The 19,406-nt window shown below is 32.8% G+C and overlaps 2 protein-coding genes across 2 annotated transcripts; one reads left to right on the plus strand and one right to left on the minus strand.

Moving 5' to 3' along the window:
* Positions 1-408: 408 nt before the first annotated feature.
* LOC106719808 lies at positions 409-10,128 on the plus strand. The gene is made up of 5 exons (XM_045680963.1): positions 409-682; positions 6,095-6,184; positions 6,648-6,884; positions 7,789-7,918; positions 9,926-10,128. The coding sequence occupies exons 2-5, from the start codon at positions 6,116-6,118 to the stop codon at positions 10,024-10,026; spliced, it is 537 nt and encodes a 178-aa protein (XP_045536919.1). The 5' UTR covers positions 409-682; positions 6,095-6,115; the 3' UTR covers positions 10,027-10,128.
* A 2,162-nt stretch (positions 10,129-12,290) lies between these two features.
* On the minus strand, positions 12,291-14,346 carry LOC106719922. The gene has a single exon (XM_014514409.2). It carries the CDS (start codon positions 13,962-13,964, stop codon positions 12,354-12,356), a length of 1,611 nt encoding a protein of 536 aa, XP_014369895.2. The 5' UTR covers positions 13,965-14,346; the 3' UTR covers positions 12,291-12,353.
* Between the last annotated feature and the right edge of the window lie 5,060 nt (positions 14,347-19,406).

Here is a 19,406-nt window from a genome sequence, read left to right on the forward strand (position 1 = left end):
TGCAAATAAGTTCAAGTTACAAATGCTTACATCTTTAAAAATAAACTATGTAATATTGTAGGTTCTAGTAGTTAGTAGTAGGTAAGATATAATACAGTAGTTATCAGATGGCGGCTCTTAACTTCCCGCGAGTCGCTGCGCAGAACACAATTTTAGTTGTAGAAAGGAGCAGCGCGCCGATGACCTTGAGACGGCAAGATATTTGAACGAACTTAATATAAGTTCTACAGATATTCTTAACAATCAAATTACGAGAATCTTAAAATCCCTTAACATAATATATACGGTGTAAATAATACTTTCGAATGTCCTAGATTGCTACGCACAATAATTGGTAAACTTAATAAGTAGCGCCGCGGTCGTTGCGGCCTTGCTCCGTGACGTAACACGACTGTGCCTCCTATCTTCACACCGACTGAGCTATCGTGCGTGCGCCCGCGCTGTTGTGTCGTTCCAAATTCAAAGTTCCCTTATTCTTTATTAAACAATCTATAGTGCCAGTATTTTATGAGGTTTAATTAAAACTTTTTTCATTTAAATTGATTCTATTTCTTAATGTGACAAGTTAGAGTGCTTTGTTTATAGATGAAACATAAAAAGAAGACTATGTGATCATCGAAAGTGTATTGGATTATAGCGAAATTGTTTAGACTTGAGGAGGACTGTTCTAATATATGACCGTGTAAGTATTAATTTTAAATTTTATATGTATTATTCTAGAATATCCTGAGAAAATTAAAAATAAAACATCAAAAGTTAATAATTGCTTATAAATTCAAATTAGATGTTAAAGTCGTGACATGCTACGATAAGAGTTACTAACGTAGGTAGAATGAAAAGTATAATTTTTAAGTAAAAACGATACGAAAAATATGAATTGTAAGCTATTATAAATTTGAAATTAGTTATTGAGAATACCTAAATTATGCTTAAAATATTACATAGTAAGAACAGAGCAATGTAAAGTCACTAACAAATTGATAAAAATAAACATATTCAGCTAGAGAAGGTAAATGTCAAAGCCGAAACAGGTTATAGGGAAGCCAAATAAACAATTCCCGCATACCTGAACCAGTCATATTTCTTTTTATTCTTGTAACCAATGGACCATAACACTCGTATATTGTATAAAGAAAGTACAACATAACTTGAATAATTTTTTGATATCCTCATCGACAGTAATATCCCTGACGAATTCAATGACTAGTTAACTATTTATGTCGATGTCGAATCGTTGTTTTTGTCACTAATAACACTAATTAAGTCAATTGGTTATGTTGCCAATAAAAATTTCGTTGTTCTTTCTCATCTGAACTAGCAACTATCAAATTATTTTTTTAGTCAATGTCTTGTCTTACCTATCTATTTATTAAAGGCTGTATAACTGTTACTTTTTAAATAAGGTATCGTCCACTTTTTTCTACACACGCTCGTGAAAGCTGTTAGAAATGTATTTATTCTTTTATAGAATCTAGTAAAGACTACTTCCCTATGAAGATCAGCTCCTTAATTGGAAACCTGTATTCACATATTGGTTTATAAACTTTTGTATTAGAAATCAGTATTTTTATATCATGTATCATGTTTCTAATGAGCGTACTATCTTCAATAAGGTTAAGTACGTTGACAAACCAAGACTAAATAATATGTATTTTCTTAATTCTGTTGCTAACAGAGTTTTAATAGAAGATTTACAAAGCCAGTTAAATAAATGGTAATATTACTAACTAACAGTTGCTCGTGACTTCGTCCGCGCGAAATCAATATTAGTAAAATAATAGAAGAAAAAAACAAACAAACAAATCTATTTTCTTTATAATATTGATGATTAGTACAAAAAAAAAAGATCGTAGTATTAATACTATAATGTTTGACTACAATTTTCCAAGCACTGTGACACTGCAATAGAATATGTTATGTTAATTTCGCTTGTCCTTTTTATTATGCATCTCATTATATAAGATAGTTGGCATGCATACAACTATTGTGCATCGACCCAATGACACAAATGATACGACCCTAACAGACGCGTAGATACATTTAAATTTATTCTAGTAAAATGCGTACGAAGAATATCCCGTATGAAAGCGCATAGATCTTTCAAAAACTTAATTAGTAGCCTATGTGTTCTTCCACACTATGTTCCACATCTATGCTAAATTTCAGGGAGATTCATGCAGCTGTTCTGGCTTCTTACAAATATCCAAACATTCGCATTTATAATATGTGTAAGATTGTCAAGAATTCACGCATAATTGCTTTAATAAAAAAGTTTGTAAGTTGAAGTACATCATATCATTGGACGTAAAATACCAACGAAATTACGCCTTTTTGAATCTATGCAGGTTGCAGGTATACTAAGATCACGAACCGTTGTTTACAGTTGCGTGTAAAGCCGCATTCACATTTGCCTGACGTGTCGTGTCGTGATGCTTTCTGTCGTGATGGCTACTGTTCACATCTATGTGACGCGTTATGACGCATTTTTAATCAGTTCCGTTATAGCTCTCGGAGAGTTTACACATTCGCAATGTTTTTTCATGAATCATCCGATTCGGATTCAGATTATGAAGAAGATATGCAGTTATTGGCACTGGCAACACTTCTAATAAAACAAAAAAAGAGAAGAAGATATTGGATACATCCAGTAAATACAAAAAGATAGTTTAGTTTTAATAGATTGATCCTTATATTGTTTACATTTTGTATCATAAATCGCTTTATATTGTCGTACGTACTCGATCAGCTCGTCGTCCATACCTTCTGACGCGTCACAACACGACACGTGCGCGTGCACACTAGTCCGACCCGCTGTGTCGTGTCGCTGCGCCGTCCCCCGCACCTCACCCAACTGACGCGGACCGGGATCGCTACTGACGCGACACGACACAAGCCATCACGACACACTGCGTCAGAGAAGTGTGCACGCAACCATATTAATTGTATGAGACCGATACCTTTCTGACGCATCACGACACAACACGTCAGGCAAATGTGAACGCGGCTTAATAAACGATGCCGGCCGTACATCAACCACTAGAAGCTGCATGTAAGCTGCATTAATTTTTGAGTGTAGAATTACAAGGTTTTGTTGGAATGTCAAAGTCATTGCAATTACGAGTTGGTTCTCGTTCCTGCCGTATTCGCATAAATGACATCATGTCTCCAAGGTAAAGAACTTGTATAAACTTGGATTAAGTTGACGAGACAAAAAAGACAAAATTTGAAAGATTTCATGACCCTGTCTGTAGCAATTCTTTACTAATTCCACAATAACCAGACGATCATTGTAGTACCAATGATGTATTAACAGGTCCATCTTACTAATATCATAAATACGAATGTTTGGATGGATGCATGGATGTTTGTTAGAAGATATCTTCAGAACCGCTAAACGGATCTCGGTGATATTTGGTACAGATTTAAAACATAGTCTGGAACACATAGGCATAATTAAGTTTTTTTTTTAATTTCACGCAGACGGCGTCAGGAGCAACAGCTAGTTAAGATAATTGAGAATATTCTAGCCTGTACTCAAAGTTATCTTATACCTCATTAGTAAAGTTTACGATGTAAAATTCAAGACTTTATCAAAATGTATACAAATTAACTGAATAATGTTTGTACCGGTTTTAGTCGCTTATAAAATTGTCAAGGATAAATACACAGTTTCACGACGATATGCTAAAAACATCGCCAAATTGTGTCACGAAGGCTATAAAAAACCTAGACTGCACAAATTCTGATTTGCTTAAGTTATTATGCTCATTAATATGCTTTTTCTAGCTTAATATGTATCATCTATTCGTTTGTTCCGTTTTTAAAATGTACTCTTAGGTTTAGTTAAAACTATTCGTTTTCATTCCGCAAGTGGTTAAAAACAATTGACATATTAAAGAATATTCAATTTCGAAAATTTAATTTAACTGATGAACGTCATCATTTGTTGTCGTACTAGACATGATGAATTAAAATTGTTATCTGTTCTAAAGAATATTGTTTATTGTTATTATAAACGACTTATTATGACCACAGACAATTTAATAACAACAGTTATTAATAGGTATTAATAACTAATAATCTTTTTAATATAATTATTGGAACGAATGACCGTGAAATTAACAATGTTAATGTAGAAAAGAAGTGCATTAAGCTATTTTTAATCAAAAAAAGTCTTTAATTATGAATTATTTTCGAATTTCAGTAGTTCAAAAAATTACTGAATAAACTGAAAATTTTTACTTAATGTTTTATGTTGATGTAATGTGAATTGAAAATTTGAATGTACCTTACAATTTCTTCACAATGAACAGTCAATACGCTTGGTTACACACTTAGGTACACTTTTATCGTTTTTGCTTAAGAAATGGGATCAACGACACCAAGTCATTGTCTCTATACGAACAATGAACTCTTTGTCAATTATACTTTATGGTATTGAGAAACTCAAGTTTCGATTCGAGTAATATGAACAGATTTGCAGAACGTCCATTTCAAAATTAATGATTTAAAAAGCCGTGTAATTGGGAGCCGAAACACTGTAATAAAATATCTGTACTATATTTTTCAACGTTACATTTCTCTAAAAATATTTCAAATTTTCGTAAAATGTCGATAATTGTATATACAATTTTTATCTCACGCAATCTATTAAGAAATGCCCAGTGTTCAACTTTTAAAAGATGTGTAACAAAAAGAATATCTTAGACAAAAACGGACTGAAATCTAGTTGAACCTTAAGCTGTAGAAAAAAGTTGTATGAAGAGATTACGGTTCACTTTCAGCTGTCGACTCACATCTTTTCGTTAAGGACACGATAAGCTTGAATGTTTTTGTGCTATCCCTAATTTGATCGAAATCCATTCAAGGCGTTCCACATGGACTACTTGTGATTGTTACTATATCTAAGTACTCTCAGTTTAAGAAACATACAACACATCACAGCCGTAATACTTTACGTAATGTAAGCGTCAACCAGAATAAACGTATGAATTGGGGAGTTAGTCTTGACAGAGGCACAATTGGAAGGGAATGTATTCCATTACTGTGCGTCCTCTCCTCTATTGATTAAAGGTAGGGAACGCATCTGCAAACGCATATGTCTATGAGCAATGGTCACTACGCTATTTTGGCGAAATCAATTGGCCGCTCTCTCGGTCGCCACCTTTTGGTATAAAAATGACCAAGTAAGTTAATTTAGACAAAAACTCATTCTCTTAAAAAAACAAAAACATTATGTTTTTGTTCGAATGAGTCGGCAGTGGAAACTCGCCGTTTAAACAAAACGTATTCAGTGCGCATTGTGTTCTTCAAGCCGTTTAATGTCTAATAACATTTCAAGAACTAATATAATGCTTCCACTTCAGATAAGAAGGAAAACATTTTCCAAATATATCCCACCTGAAGTATTCATTTACGCACAGCCGAAGAGCGCTTATACCTTTTTATAAATGGCTCTCGTCCTTGGCCCGTTCGTTTAGAGTTATTAACCTGAGACCCTCTCCCTACTTTATCCTTTAACAAAACGCCGGATCGGCGAACCATGACGATGTTACCTAGCTACCATTTTACATTGACCCATCTGTTATTTATCAACCCATTTGCTAAGTCACAACCACAAAGTTCTTATAATCTGGACAAGCTTGCCAATTAAGCGCCCAAAAATAGCACATCGTTTTTCGCTAGCGTATTACAGCTATGTTCGGTTAAAAGATAGTTCAATTTATCGTTTTACTTCATGCTTGTCTTTGAGAGCAATGAACGCGAAACAATCATCTTTTCGATCTTCGCGAATGCAAAATATTCTCACGTTAAAACTGGTAGACAATGCATGAAAGACAATGCAATGCAGAGTACAAATTTTAAGATATTAACAATTGTTTTATTTATATAGAAAAATATCTGCGTAATACGGATTTTATGTCCTTAAATATAGCCAATAAATGCCTTAAATATGAAAAGAACTTCCACTCCATTTCCTTTAAGTGATACTTGACTTAAATGTAATAAATCAGGTGAAGCAGGCCAGTCTCTATTTTTCCTTTTCTTAGGGGTATATTATTTACATACTTATTTGTCATACTTTTAATTTCAGAAATACGAATGACAAGCGGAAATGACGAGAAAATTTCTTTTTTGCTTCCCGCTGCGGATGGGGAACGTCGTGTTTGGCTACATTGTTATTGTAAGTACTTTTCGTTCTTAAGCTTCTCCTGAGGAAATTTAATAGCAAAGTTGCTCGTTGGTCTTGCTTACAAGTTTTGAACGAGGCAAAATTTGCCATAATAAATTTAACAGGCGCACAACTTGTATTGCATTTTCGGTATAGTTCGAGATCTTTTTACTTCGTAAATCTAATTACGTACTGTTAACAAGTAACTTTATCAAAATTTTGAAAAAAAAATACTGTTACTTAAACTACTATTATTATGAAAAATCAAATACACTTGTGTGAAAATGTAAAGTTATAAATCATATTAGTTACATTAAATAAACACGGAAACTATAATTCATAATTTCATATTTAGATAAACATTCTGTAAAATCATAAAAAACAGTCCGAAAAATTTCATCAGACAAAACATCTTTTTCTTACAAGATATAGTGTTAAAGGAATAAATTCTGACAAACTTTTTATCCGATTCCAGATAATAAGCATGGCAGTGGTGGCATTCAACCTTTATCAACTCGGCTTGGCTGTAATTTCGAAGGACGATAATGAACTAGAGGCAAAGTTCAGTAACTTCGACAAATTGGAAAGTATATTTGGAGACGGGAAGAAGGATCTTGTGAGGCTCATAGTGAAAATATACTATCTAACATACGCCGTGATTGGAGTGCTATTGTTTTTGTTTGCATCGTTGTTCACGTGTGGAGCTTACAAGGTACTTTTTTACATATTTTAGTACTTACTAATAATATATACATTTATAGACAAAATAAAATATTTTTGGTCCTAAATGAGATCTAACACTACTATGCCAATTTCAACTATCAGTTTTTAAAATAAACACTTACAGCACTAACACTAATACTACAATTTGATTAAAATTGATGAGTTGTTTATTTACACTGCCGTATTTAATTACTCAATTTTGGATCAAAAAGTCGTTGCTTGTTGTTTTTTATACCTATACATGTTTTCTATACTCATTTTTCTATCAATGGTCTAAAAACAAAAATTTCAGTTTTATTTTCGATAAAAACAAGCCTGCACTATTCACAAAACCCGTGTCCAGTTCACATTCGTGTCACGCAAACAAACATAAGGTAATTGCGTTGACGAGAATTGTATTCAAGGCGAACTGACTACTTGAACAAATTACTATTGAAATTATTTACGTTGGTACCTCCCTAAAGACGTGTTCATTTTACGAAATATTCGTGAATTTGTGTTCGTGTAAATGTATGCTTTTAAATTAAATACGTAGATTAGCTACTAAGCAATTTTATCTTAAATAGTAGGGCACTTGAATTCATGAAATAATCAAAGCGAATATTTTTTTAAATAAATGCAGTCAGTAAAATAAAAAATAAAATGTATTTAAACCTACATTTTAAAAAATAAAGAGAATATCCGACTACACAAGTCACTTGATATGAGCTTAATTGGAACAACTTTCGTCTACGGAGGTTTTATCAAATAACACAATCAGTATATCAGATCAATTGATAAACAGAACGGGCGCTTTACTATTCAACAATTTGGCTATTAGCTACTTAGTTGTCACCCTGTTTTTTTTTTCTATTTAATTGTTTATCTTTTATTTTATTTTTCATTATTTCCAGGTTAACAACTGCCTCGTGACGACATTCTTTGTGTATAGTTTCTTTCATTTGTTCTTTACAATCGGTCTCATAGTGTGGGAGGCTATTACTGCAGGATGGATTCAACTAGGATTAATTCTGTTATCGGATTGTAAGTGTAACAAATTTTATATGAAATATCGTCATCATCAGCTCACTATACGTCCCCACTGAAGGGCTCGGGGCCTACCCTAAATTAGGGGTGACTAGGCCATAGTCAACCATGCTGGCCCAGTGCGTGTTGGTTGACTTCACACATATCATTGAAATTCTTCTCAGATATGTGCAGATTGCATCACGATTTTTACCTTCATCGTAAGAACGTCGGATAAATGTACATACATATGTAAATCGAAAATCGAAAAACACGTTGGTACATGGCGGGATTCGAACCCAGGATCAGCAGATTGCAAGTCAAGTGCTTAACACCTGAACCACCGACGCTCTTATCGCATGAAATATACATCCATCAACACCTTGTTTACATCGAGTTTTGGCAGCAGTTACACTGCGACCCTTTACATTTTCTTTAAAAAAAACTAAGATGAACATGCCTATTATCTGTACACAATCTCTGTTTTCACGAAGTCACGTTAGTTTAATCGAAGAAAATTCCAGCTTCCTTTGTTTTATAAACAATCATAATAATCCATCACACATTACAAGAAATAGCTCTTTGTGTACGCGTATTTTTACACAGTTGACAGATTATTGATAATTTTGTGTTGTATAAAATAGCAACGCGTTTTTAGACTAGCTGTTGCCTGCTACTCTGTTCATAAACATTAAAAAAAAAACTTTATTAATCTATGAGCTATTCCAGGTTTTTACCTATCTCTGATCTTTGATCCTGATCCGTTCTGCCGGTATGGGATTACAAATAACATACAAACTTTCGCATTTATAATATTAGTAAAATGTAATATTCCATTTAATATAATAAGTAGTTAGAACTTATACTAAAGTGCATTGAACTTCAAAACTATTATTTCTTATCGTAATATTTTTTTATTTGAAAAAAAAAATATTTGTAATGAATTAATACTTTCACACGTGTTTGAAATGAAATGTACATTTTATGTTTGCGTCATAGAATGTATCGGCTTTTTCCTTATCAGTGTTTCCGTGTGACTTGTTTCCGACACACTAACAACCACCTAATGGAGTAACCATGTAATTTGGTAGCATGAGAAAGTAGTTTACATGGTGGCGAAGTAAGTCGACTGGAAATAAATGTTTAGACAACGTTAGTCTGTTGTGTGACATTACTTTGGAATTATATTCATGGAAATTTCTCGCGTTTTAATTTACAAATTCAAAAAATTTTACTTATATTATAAAGGCGAAAGTTTAGATGGAAGATATCTTTGGAACGGCTCAACGGATCTTAGTAAAATTGTACACAAATGTAGAACATAGTCTGGAAGAACATATAGGCTACTAGTTAAATTTTATTTAACGCAGTCGCGGGCGACAGCTAGTATATGATAAAAGAAAAATATCGTGTTAAATTCTTTTAAGTCTTTTTTAATCAAAGAAAACTGTTATTATTTTATGCGTATTTTAGTGTATATAAACAAAATAACAACTTAATTGAAGCTTTCAAGTTTGTTAAAATTTCCATATTAACTGTCACTCTGGGAGCAGTTACATTAATTCAACTGTCTCCAGTGAGTCCGCCAAAGAATGAGTTCAATAACGAATACCAAGCATTTAATTAGACATGCCGTTTTGAAGAGAAGAAATTTAATTTGAAATACAAATTTGTATCTTATTGAAAATGAATAAGGAAATTTCTTCACATTAAATATAAATATTACAGACTGAAAAATCCAATACATTGTCAATCTTTAATGTTTAAAATGTACAATAGATAAAGTCATAAAATATATTCAGAATTTGAAACGAAGAAGGGAAATTTACTCGGGAGATTTGCGTTTTAGGACTAAATAACACTTGATATTGTCTTTAACAAGTAATGATAATAGAAAATAACTTTGTCCGCTTTTTATATAGAGCTTGTCGATCTGACGAAAAGAGTTACCAAATTTTGAATTTAGCAATTTTATTGAAATAATGTAACGAACATATTTTATACTTATAATACGTTTTGTTTCAGTGCTCCTCATTATTTGCTTGATAAGCGTAAAATATTTGATGGAAGCAATCAAGAATGGAAACATTTACAGCAGACCGGGTGAAGAGGTTTACAAATATTGATAATGTGACATGAACTGTTTTCTCGAATGTGTCGATTTGATTCGGTATTTATAATTAAGTAAACATACAAAAAACAAATAACAGTGCGGGAGTTAAAAATATTTATTATCGATGATTATTGTCGCCCGCGACTCCGTCCGCGCGGAATTAAAAAAAAAAACTATATTAGTAGCCTATGTATTCTTCCAGACTATGTTCTACAACTGTGCAAAATTTCAACAAGATCCGTTTAGTCGTTATGGAAATATCTTCAAACAAACATCCATCTAAACATTCGTATTGAATTAAGAAATAAGATTTATATGTTTGTAAGCATGGTGCTAATACGTACAAAGGCTATTACAATGATAAAGGCATTCCAAGTTCATCATCGATTAAGGTTAAGTGATTTTTTTTTCCTTCTTTATATTTATACAACAAAATATATTTACTATTTATTAATTTTTTATTACGTATTTTATTATGAACAACTAAAAAAAATAGTCAAGACAATTTCAAGTAATGTCAACAATGTCAAAATCACAAAAGTTGTATAATATATGTAATTTATATTTAAGCCTACTACACACTTTCAGTTTTAACTGAACAGTCGGACTGTGTAGTTAAATCGTGCATTTGTGTAACTGTGTAGTGTAGCTTTAGTTTCAATTGTACAGTAGTTACGACTGTTCAGTTAACACTGGAGGTGTACAGAGCTTTACTTATGGTAGTCATAAGTCCAATATATTTAAAAATTAATAAAATAATGAATGGCAGGGTAACTTATTTGAGGAATAAAAAAACAATTTGATCAATTTTCTTGTTTTTTATTATTTCCACTATCGAAATACTTGTACCAGAGAAGACCATACGTTTGACGGCACCAATGCTTAAATTGTTATTAACGTATAATGCTCGGATTTATAACCTACTAGCAGTCGACTGCAACTCCGTCCGCGCGGAATTAAAAAAAACTTTACTAGTAGCCTTCCAGTTTATGTTCTACGTCTGTGCCAAATTTTCATCAAGATCTATTGAGACGTTCCGAAGATAACTTCAAACAAACATCTATCCATCCATCTAAACATTCGCTTTTATAATATTAGTAATATACATACCTAATCCGGAGCTTTGTCCGTCAGGCGAAAAAAAGGCCTCCTGGTGCCTTTTATAGGGATAAAATTCCCTCAGCGTTTTGATGTACAAATGGCCTTTGATAATCGGATCTCGATTAGACGTCAAACTTGTAAGAAAACAATATACTCGTAGATGGACGTGTAATCGTACACTTAAGCATGATTATGATGTAGCTTACGATTTTCCTTGTGATTACATTTTAATTGAATGAGAACTGATGAAAGTGGATGCGCAAACCATAACATTGCTTTGCATTCAAATGTCATGGAATTACTTTAACTTTCGAAAAAAGGTACATCACTATCGTATTTTAATAACCCATGGTAACAGAAAATTCCTTTGTAAAATTGTAATAACTATATCGTTTAGGTGCTCTATGTTTTTAACATTCATAAGCTTTAAATTAAATTTTATCAAACAATATATTTAACGTTAACGAAAAGCGAAAACATTTTTTTTCTGTTATCACCTTTGTCAAAGTACACACTTAATATCAAGAATGAACATAAATTTTATAGTATCTATTAAATATTTTGTTTATTGCAGTTTGAGTATTAAAGTTCCCTCCGTTTTATGGTCTAAAGAGCAAACACGATGGTAGTGTTAAAAAAGAAAACTGAGACAAGTACAGAAATATTTTTCGTTTATTTTCATTCTTATAAAAGATAACAAACTTAATTAACAATAAGTTATTGACGTTATCACTTCTTATATTTTATCTGTGGAGACATTAAATTTATGTTGGGATACAAACAAAAAATACAGACAGAATGATCAAGATTGTGGAGGTCACTACAAGGATCGTTTTAGGAATACTTTTTGCCATTTATGACTAATTATGATGAAGGTATTAATTAATTATAGCTTCTTATTTAAGATAATGTATACCTAAAGTACATATTTGTATACACTGAATAACTCTTAGTCATAAAATAAATATAAATGCAATTTCACTACTTTTGTACATTCGAATGGGATGATACATTGTTGAAAAAAAAAAACTGCTTATTTGATTTACTAACAATACTTATAAATTAACTTACATTAGAATACTGCAGTAGCAATAATGATAAATGTTTCGTTTCTATTGAAGAAACACACGAAATAGAATAGGAAATTAAGAATCTAGATGTAGTATTACACTACGAATATCTCAAAGATCACAGTCAATCAAACAATAGTAATAAATAACTTATTTAATATTGTTACATCTATTCATTTCTTTGTAGTCTTATGTATTCATCTAAGTGCAATGGTGGTGTCATTTCATTCAAGCCTCTCTTACGTCTTCGACCGAGCATCATAGGGACAACCATAGCCATTGTCGCTGGCAACATTCCTGCACCTACTGCAGCAAAAACTGTGGAACTATCAGGCAAATTACTTGGGACAACTTTTCTTTTTATAATCTTAGTTCTAACCGGTCTGTGTTGCGTTGCCGATGCTTCCAAATCATTCTTCTTGTCCATTTCAATTTTAGACTCTTCTACTGTTTGAAAACTTCGTTCGACTTCTAATAAACCACCGTGTGAAGTTGTCATATTAACACGAGTTTCATCAGCAGGCAAAACTGTTAGTCCAACTGCTTTATGTGCCGTTATCGATTGAACATTTGTATTTTCAGCATCTGTTGGATTTAGCGATCGTTGACGCTTTTTATTTCTGTAGCCTTTCGTTGTTGAAAGCAATACCCATTGACCGTCACCATAAGGTGGCCTTGAAGAACGATCATCATCATAATTAGACATTCCACCGTACATAGTAGGGCGTCTGTAGGGTCTTTTTTCTACATTTGATTGGTGCAGAGCTTCATAGTCGTGCGGAAACTTCGTCGGTCTAGAATCTGTCACTATCGTATCGGGCATTTCGTAATAAACCGAATCTTCACTAGGGTAACTATCTACGGAATCACAGTTATGCTTATGAGGACGGCGACTCTCATCAGGTGCCCATGAAGATTGAAAATGTGTGGTGTGCTGTTGTGGTTTCGTCCATGATGGTTTTGATGGTAACTCTATGTCATATTCAGTTGGTAAATGCAGTTTATTGTTTATGTATCCCGGACGATTTAAGCTTGGTCGTTTTTGTTGATAGTTGTAACTCGTGTCCATTTCGTGATTGGACGTGAATTTATCATCACTAGGAAAACTATTTTCGTCGTCATCCCACGAATTCGGTTTTTGTTTTTTAACATTCGGTTTCCATTTCGATATCTTGCTGGTAGACCACGCCACTGGTTCCAATGTGACCCATCCGTCTTTATCATCAAAGGGATGTTTGTGTTGTTTCACTTTTAATCGATTCCAAGATGTATATATTTTTCCATCGTTATCATCGTCTATACTTTCATCTTGTGATAATAAAAATCTATCCGCAAACAATTTATCTTTCTTTAATTTTGCCGCTAATGCACTAATAGCTTGAAGGCGATCTTTTGAGAGGTCGCGGTAACCCCTTAGCTTGTCTAAATCTTCATTCACGTACATGTCTTCAACATCTTCATGCGGACCTATGCTTTCATCGAATCCTTCTTGACACGACGGGCCGAAACAACGTGGGCGATTGCCATTAAAATCATGAACAATATGTGTCATTAGATTTTTAATTTCCACATCTTTGTTACTAATATCTTCGGGAGGATCCCACTTTCGACCTAAATTTGAGACCGGCGCTGTCTCGACTATTGTAATCGGTTCTTTTCCTGGCACATCTAATTGATAGGTTTTTACTTTATCATTGTATTTCTCTAGCTGTGTTGTATGATCGTCCGGATTAGACGCGGCGAGGTTGAAAACGCAAAAGGCAAGCAGTAGCACTGTCATTTTCGTTTGGTTATTTTCACTTTCTTTGATCCGCGTGTCTGCGGCGTTGCGAGGCGGCGCGGCGCGGACTGAGCGCCGGCGCTGGTTGCAGGCCGCTGTTATACTTCTGATTGTAAATGCACAATAACCCTCACTGCTCTCTAATGCAGTGGTAATTTCAGTTTAGTCACGACGAATGAACGATATAATTATGTGGCGATTGTCGTTTGACGGCAGCTTATCTTAATTTACTATCACGTCTCGCGGAGCCGTGACCTACGTTGTGGTGAAAACGTTTTTCATCATGAGAAATGTTTTCTCTTGGAATATAATGGGCGAAAAGTTTCACAGGGTCAGACGTGCTTCTATGCATTTAACTGCTTGTTGTTTTATGTGTAATTAATACAACAGCGTAATAGATAACTGAGATTGTTTCTCTCCATAACCAAGTAGCGATGAATGATGAAGTCTTTTAAAATATTATAATTATTTATAGCAAAACTATTCAAGATGTAATAGAGTGCAATATTAAAAGGAAGTTTTACTTATTTGCACAAAAGCTTTAAAAATGGTTTTCGCCGATAGCTTTGATTGTAAGAATAAAAACATGAATTATTTTATAGAGTATTTTTAATCTTGTATTTCTACTAACTTTGAGCTAGCTCTCTCTACAATGTGCGGCTCACATATTATCCCTATCGTGACTCGATCAACTCCGCTCTAATTGTTCCGCACACTTTTACCAACCGCTCTTGTTTCATTCCACTGTTTTAACTATTCTATCCTAATACGATCATTACTATCTTTAGTTTATACAAACAAATGAAAAATATTTTAAATTGTTCAGTATTTTTAAAAATTAAAATTAAATACTGAAGACATCTAAATCGTTACCCGGTGGACAATATGGTAATGTTTTTTGCATGTTAGTTTGATTCTATGAATGTTGGTTTGTATACGTAAATTCCATTATATCGGCCTAGAGCCTAAACAACTGAACCGTTTTTGAAGTGTAAGATATCATTCGATTAGTCTTCTTCCCCGGAGTTATAAAGGGTATATTACATCGGCACAAAACACATTTACCTTTTGGATGTTAGAAGTAACATTTTAAGTGTGGTAAAAACGAGTTCGAATTCCGCTAATTGGGCGATGTAAACTAAATCATTTTTTTCAGATATGACAGCGTTACATGTAATATTAATTTAAATTAAAAGTTTCAAAATTACAAAACCTTTTGAATCTTGAACTTCATAACTGTTGCTGGTGTCTAGCTCTTGACTGGCACGATATTTAGTTAGTGGTTAATATCCGCTTCCACTACAAAAAACAGTTTTCTAAATATAATATAGTCACGTAACATCCTATTGTCTTGTTTTTAATATATCAGTCGATCACTTTCTATTGTCTACATGTTACAAATAAAACAATTTACTCTGAAGAAGTATAAAAAGCTACAATTAATGGAAAGAGAAAGGCAATAAACAAATATGTATAAAGCGCTTAATCGGTGACGATATAATTCGTTGCGGTCGTTTTATTTCGTTTTACTTGATTTGTATATACAATTTAGTATATGAATATGTATTCTAATAATATTTATCACTACACGACTAAAGGTTAATTAAAGATTGAGACCAACTCATAAACTACTAATGTTATATTTCACGAACAAACGGAACAACTTAAGACTTCAATTAAGCAGGTGTATTTAATTGAAGTCTTAACTTAACCTTAGTCTTAAGTCTTAACACCTATATTGATAGCACGGTGTTAGTGACTATTGTAAATAGACTCTAATACATCGTGAATGCTGTAAAATGTTGTATCTTTAAATTTTAATATAGAAAATCTGTATTTTTTGCATCTAGCTTGATGCGGTTAAATCCACGAGCAATAAAAAAAAACTTGAGAGGTGTCAAGGGACACCCGGATGGAACGAAGTTCCTTTCGATTAATTAGTGAAGGAACCAATGTTTATTCTATGAATAAAAAACTTAAGTCTTCACAAGAAGTACATTTTATTTCTATGAATTTTCGTTATATATTGTCACGTCGTTGCCATGGTGAAGTAGCGCTCATTCGTCGTTAACATTACTATAGCAAAAAGTGTCGTGACAACTTTTCGTAAGAATTTTTACCGTCTAGCCCCCTTTCACAACGCGCGATAAGGAACTTCGTTCCAACAAGTTATATAGAAATACTAATTAAGCGTGGGTTTCTGAGACCAAAATCTTTATTTAAAACATATTGTTATGTCGGTTTTGACAGACTGGTGGTGAATTATGATGGTCGCAATCTTGTTTGCCACCTTATGTATATATAAAAAAACATAATGGACAGGAATGAAGATATGTTTTATACAGATGTTTTAGTCTTAGAAGACGGTAAGTCCTTTAAAATTGTGTCAGAGTTATTGAATAGTTACACGTTGCATCATCATTGTTACAGCTTATTTTTTCATTTTTGAATGCGCACGGCTGAGGGCTGGGATGCTTACTGACCTATAAAATTGAGATCTCTTCAAGTCGTCACTGAATGCATTTTTTCTAGGCTAACAGGTTCACCATTCTTGAGGATTTCGACTTAAATATTAGCCTACTTTCAACATTTCGTTCTTCATTTGGACGGAAGATATTTTAAAAAATAAAAAAATCTCATCTATCGTTACTATACCCATATTTTTTTGCTTTATTTATAATCAATAATAAAGTAAAACTTATAATATTACTTTCAGTACACATTTAAAGTAATAAAAGCACTTATTCTTATGCAACTGAATTATGTTAGATTGATTATTATTAACAAACATTACTTATTTCCATGACCTGAGATTATAGTTTCTGCATCAATGCAACTGTAAGTTAACTTTAAAAAAGTAAATAAGTGCTGATTCACGCTGGATTCAATTCGATCCTGTCAATACTTAATTGATGTAACGAGTGGTAATTTAATAACAATCGACGTGAGAGCTATTGACCACCGCATTGTAAATAACTGTTAGGAATGTTTCAATGAAACAGCTACATAGACTGGTTTGTTGACTTACAACAAAATGCTGCCGTAATGCTGCATTGCTAAAAAATATACAAAGAATAACCATCCATTGAATTGTTTTTTTTAATCCTGTTAGAAAGAAATGTTATATCATATAAAGGTTAATAAGTAATACTGATACGTATACGCTCGGAGCGTTAAACACTTGACTTTTAATCGGCAAGTCCTGGGTTCGAATCCCGCCATGTACCAATGTTTTTTTTATTTGTTCACAAAAAACTTACACTATATAAAACTCATAAAAAGTCGCCAAACTGCACCGCAATTTGATGGCGACAGACACTCATTATCTTATACTAAACCTACTTTTTTTTTTGTGTTTTTCGATTTTCGATTTACATATGTACATTTACTCGTCGTTCTTACCGTGAAGAATCCTTGGTCGTCTATAGCTCATATATTTCATGTTCCAACTAAGGGACTTGGAGCGTACCTAATTTAGGAATGACTAGGCCATAGTAAACCACGCTGGCCGAGTTCGGGTTGGTTGACTTCGCACATATCTTTGAATTATATCGTAGAAATATGCAGATTGCATCACGATTCCTTTACCGTGAGAACGTCGGAAAAAGGTACATATGAAATTTGAAAATCCAAAAACACGTTGGTACATAGCAGGGATTGAACCTGGGCGTATAGATGTTTGTTACTTAATAACTCGAGGATCGCTTAATTCTGATCTGGATAAACTTTTGATACAGATATTTAACAATCTAGAATCACGCATGAATTACTTTTTGTTTTTAAGATTTTTTAATTCCACTTGGACAAAGTCACTGGCAACAACTAGTTTTATATTTATAACAAAACATTTCGAGAACATATGGTAATTACATTTTAGGATGGTAGCAAATTAAATGCCAGAGTAATGTCCATGCAGAGTCGGTGACAGTGCCCTGCGACATTGTAACGCCGACTCTCATTTAACGCCTGACGATTCCTTTATGCTTTCTAAAAACTCTCCAAATTGAATTCGTTGACAATTTCTAAAAATTATTTAACTTACATTTCCATTATGTTTGGTGTGGATTTCCACTGGCGTTCCTCTCATTCGTTTTTCAAAAAAAGGACCAAGATTTTTCAATCAGTGCAATTTCAGAGTAAAAAAATGTTAAGTGTAAATTATTGTTTAAACAACTTGTTTTCTTTTATTCAATTAATATTAAATACATTTGTGATGAACCTTTTATTAATTTTTATACTTTAAAAATGTCCCGAAAAATCCTACAAAAGCCTCTCTGATACTTCTAAGAGTTTGAATAATTCATTTATTTTGTTTAAACATCTAATTTTGTGTAAAGATGAAATAATGTTTGAACTGCGCTACAAGAATTTCCGACTTAAAAGAAGACAAAGTAATACTTGTTACCTTTTACTTTCGTACGAAAAGAATTTTAATAAAATTTAAGGCACCTAAAAAGTGGTATTTCATCAAAATATTTTCACGATAATTACTGGTAGTGTATAAGCCATATAGCATTCCTAAAAACTAACATGACTGGGTTTGTAGTTAATTTTTAAAAATTTTAACAGCGGCAAAATCAATAATACTTTTTAATTTTCTTACAGTGGGTTTCTACTTTCGTAATAGTTGCATAAAATCGTTAGTTGTCTCACTTATTTTTATAAAAAAACGATGTTATACAGTATCTTAAAGCAATGGAATAAGAGGGTTTTACAACAGGTTGCTGTAGATAATTTGAAGACTGTATTTCTATTATAAATTATTCTCGTAGACTAGCAGAAGTAAATCTGAATAACGCTGCCGGAACTCTGTCATTACGAATGTCGTCACACTTACCAAATAAAATTGCATCACGCCGCTAAAGTTCGAAAGCGTAATTGACGGTAAATGTTATAAGAGCAAGATAAAAACACTTTCCTTGCAATATAACAAAACGGTGAACATCTAACAAAAAGTTATGGAACATAAAAACCTTGGAGTAGTTCTTAAATCATTTTAACCCGTATCAGTCCACGATATAGTATTCTATATCTATGTATTAGATAACAATGTGTTCAGCAGATGACCGCCGGTTCTCCCTAATTGTTGACACAAACATAGCAAACATACATACATACATATTAGCAATCGTTACATAATATTATGTACGTATGTTTGAGCATTTGTTTATGCAAACCTAGATATTCGTTATGTTACGCTCATCATAGCTAATCTAAAACATATTCTGCCATGTAGGTTTGATTTACCGATATAGAAATATGCTATTTTCATTAGAAAACACGTATACATTTTCGCACTGAATTCACTGATATTGTTTTCTTTTCCTACTTCTAAAACTCTTTAAGTTTAGATCTATTTTTGGATTTACAAAAATAAATACTAAAAAAGTTTATATTAAAAAAATGACAACCTCTCCATAACTTTATAATCTTGACGGTCAA

Source organism: Papilio machaon, chromosome 14 (assembly GCF_912999745.1).
Source record: "Papilio machaon chromosome 14, ilPapMach1.1, whole genome shotgun sequence".
NCBI classification, from domain to species: domain Eukaryota; kingdom Metazoa; phylum Arthropoda; class Insecta; order Lepidoptera; family Papilionidae; genus Papilio; species Papilio machaon.

Excerpts from the sequence above, each read along its gene's own strand:
- LOC106719808 (XM_045680963.1), top strand. The coding sequence starts at position 6,116 with ATGACGAGAAAATTTCTTTTTTGCTTCCCGCTGCGGATGGGGAACGTC. Across the intron at positions 6,885-7,788 it reads TCACGTGTGGAGCTTACAAG|GTTAACAACTGCCTCGTGAC; the intron begins GTACTTTTTTAC and ends CATTATTTCCAG. Across the intron at positions 7,919-9,925 it reads ATTAATTCTGTTATCGGATT|TGCTCCTCATTATTTGCTTG; the intron begins GTAAGTGTAACA and ends GTTTTGTTTCAG.
- LOC106719922 (XM_014514409.2), bottom strand. The coding sequence starts at position 13,964 with ATGACAGTGCTACTGCTTGCCTTTTGCGTTTTCAACCTCGCCGCGTCT.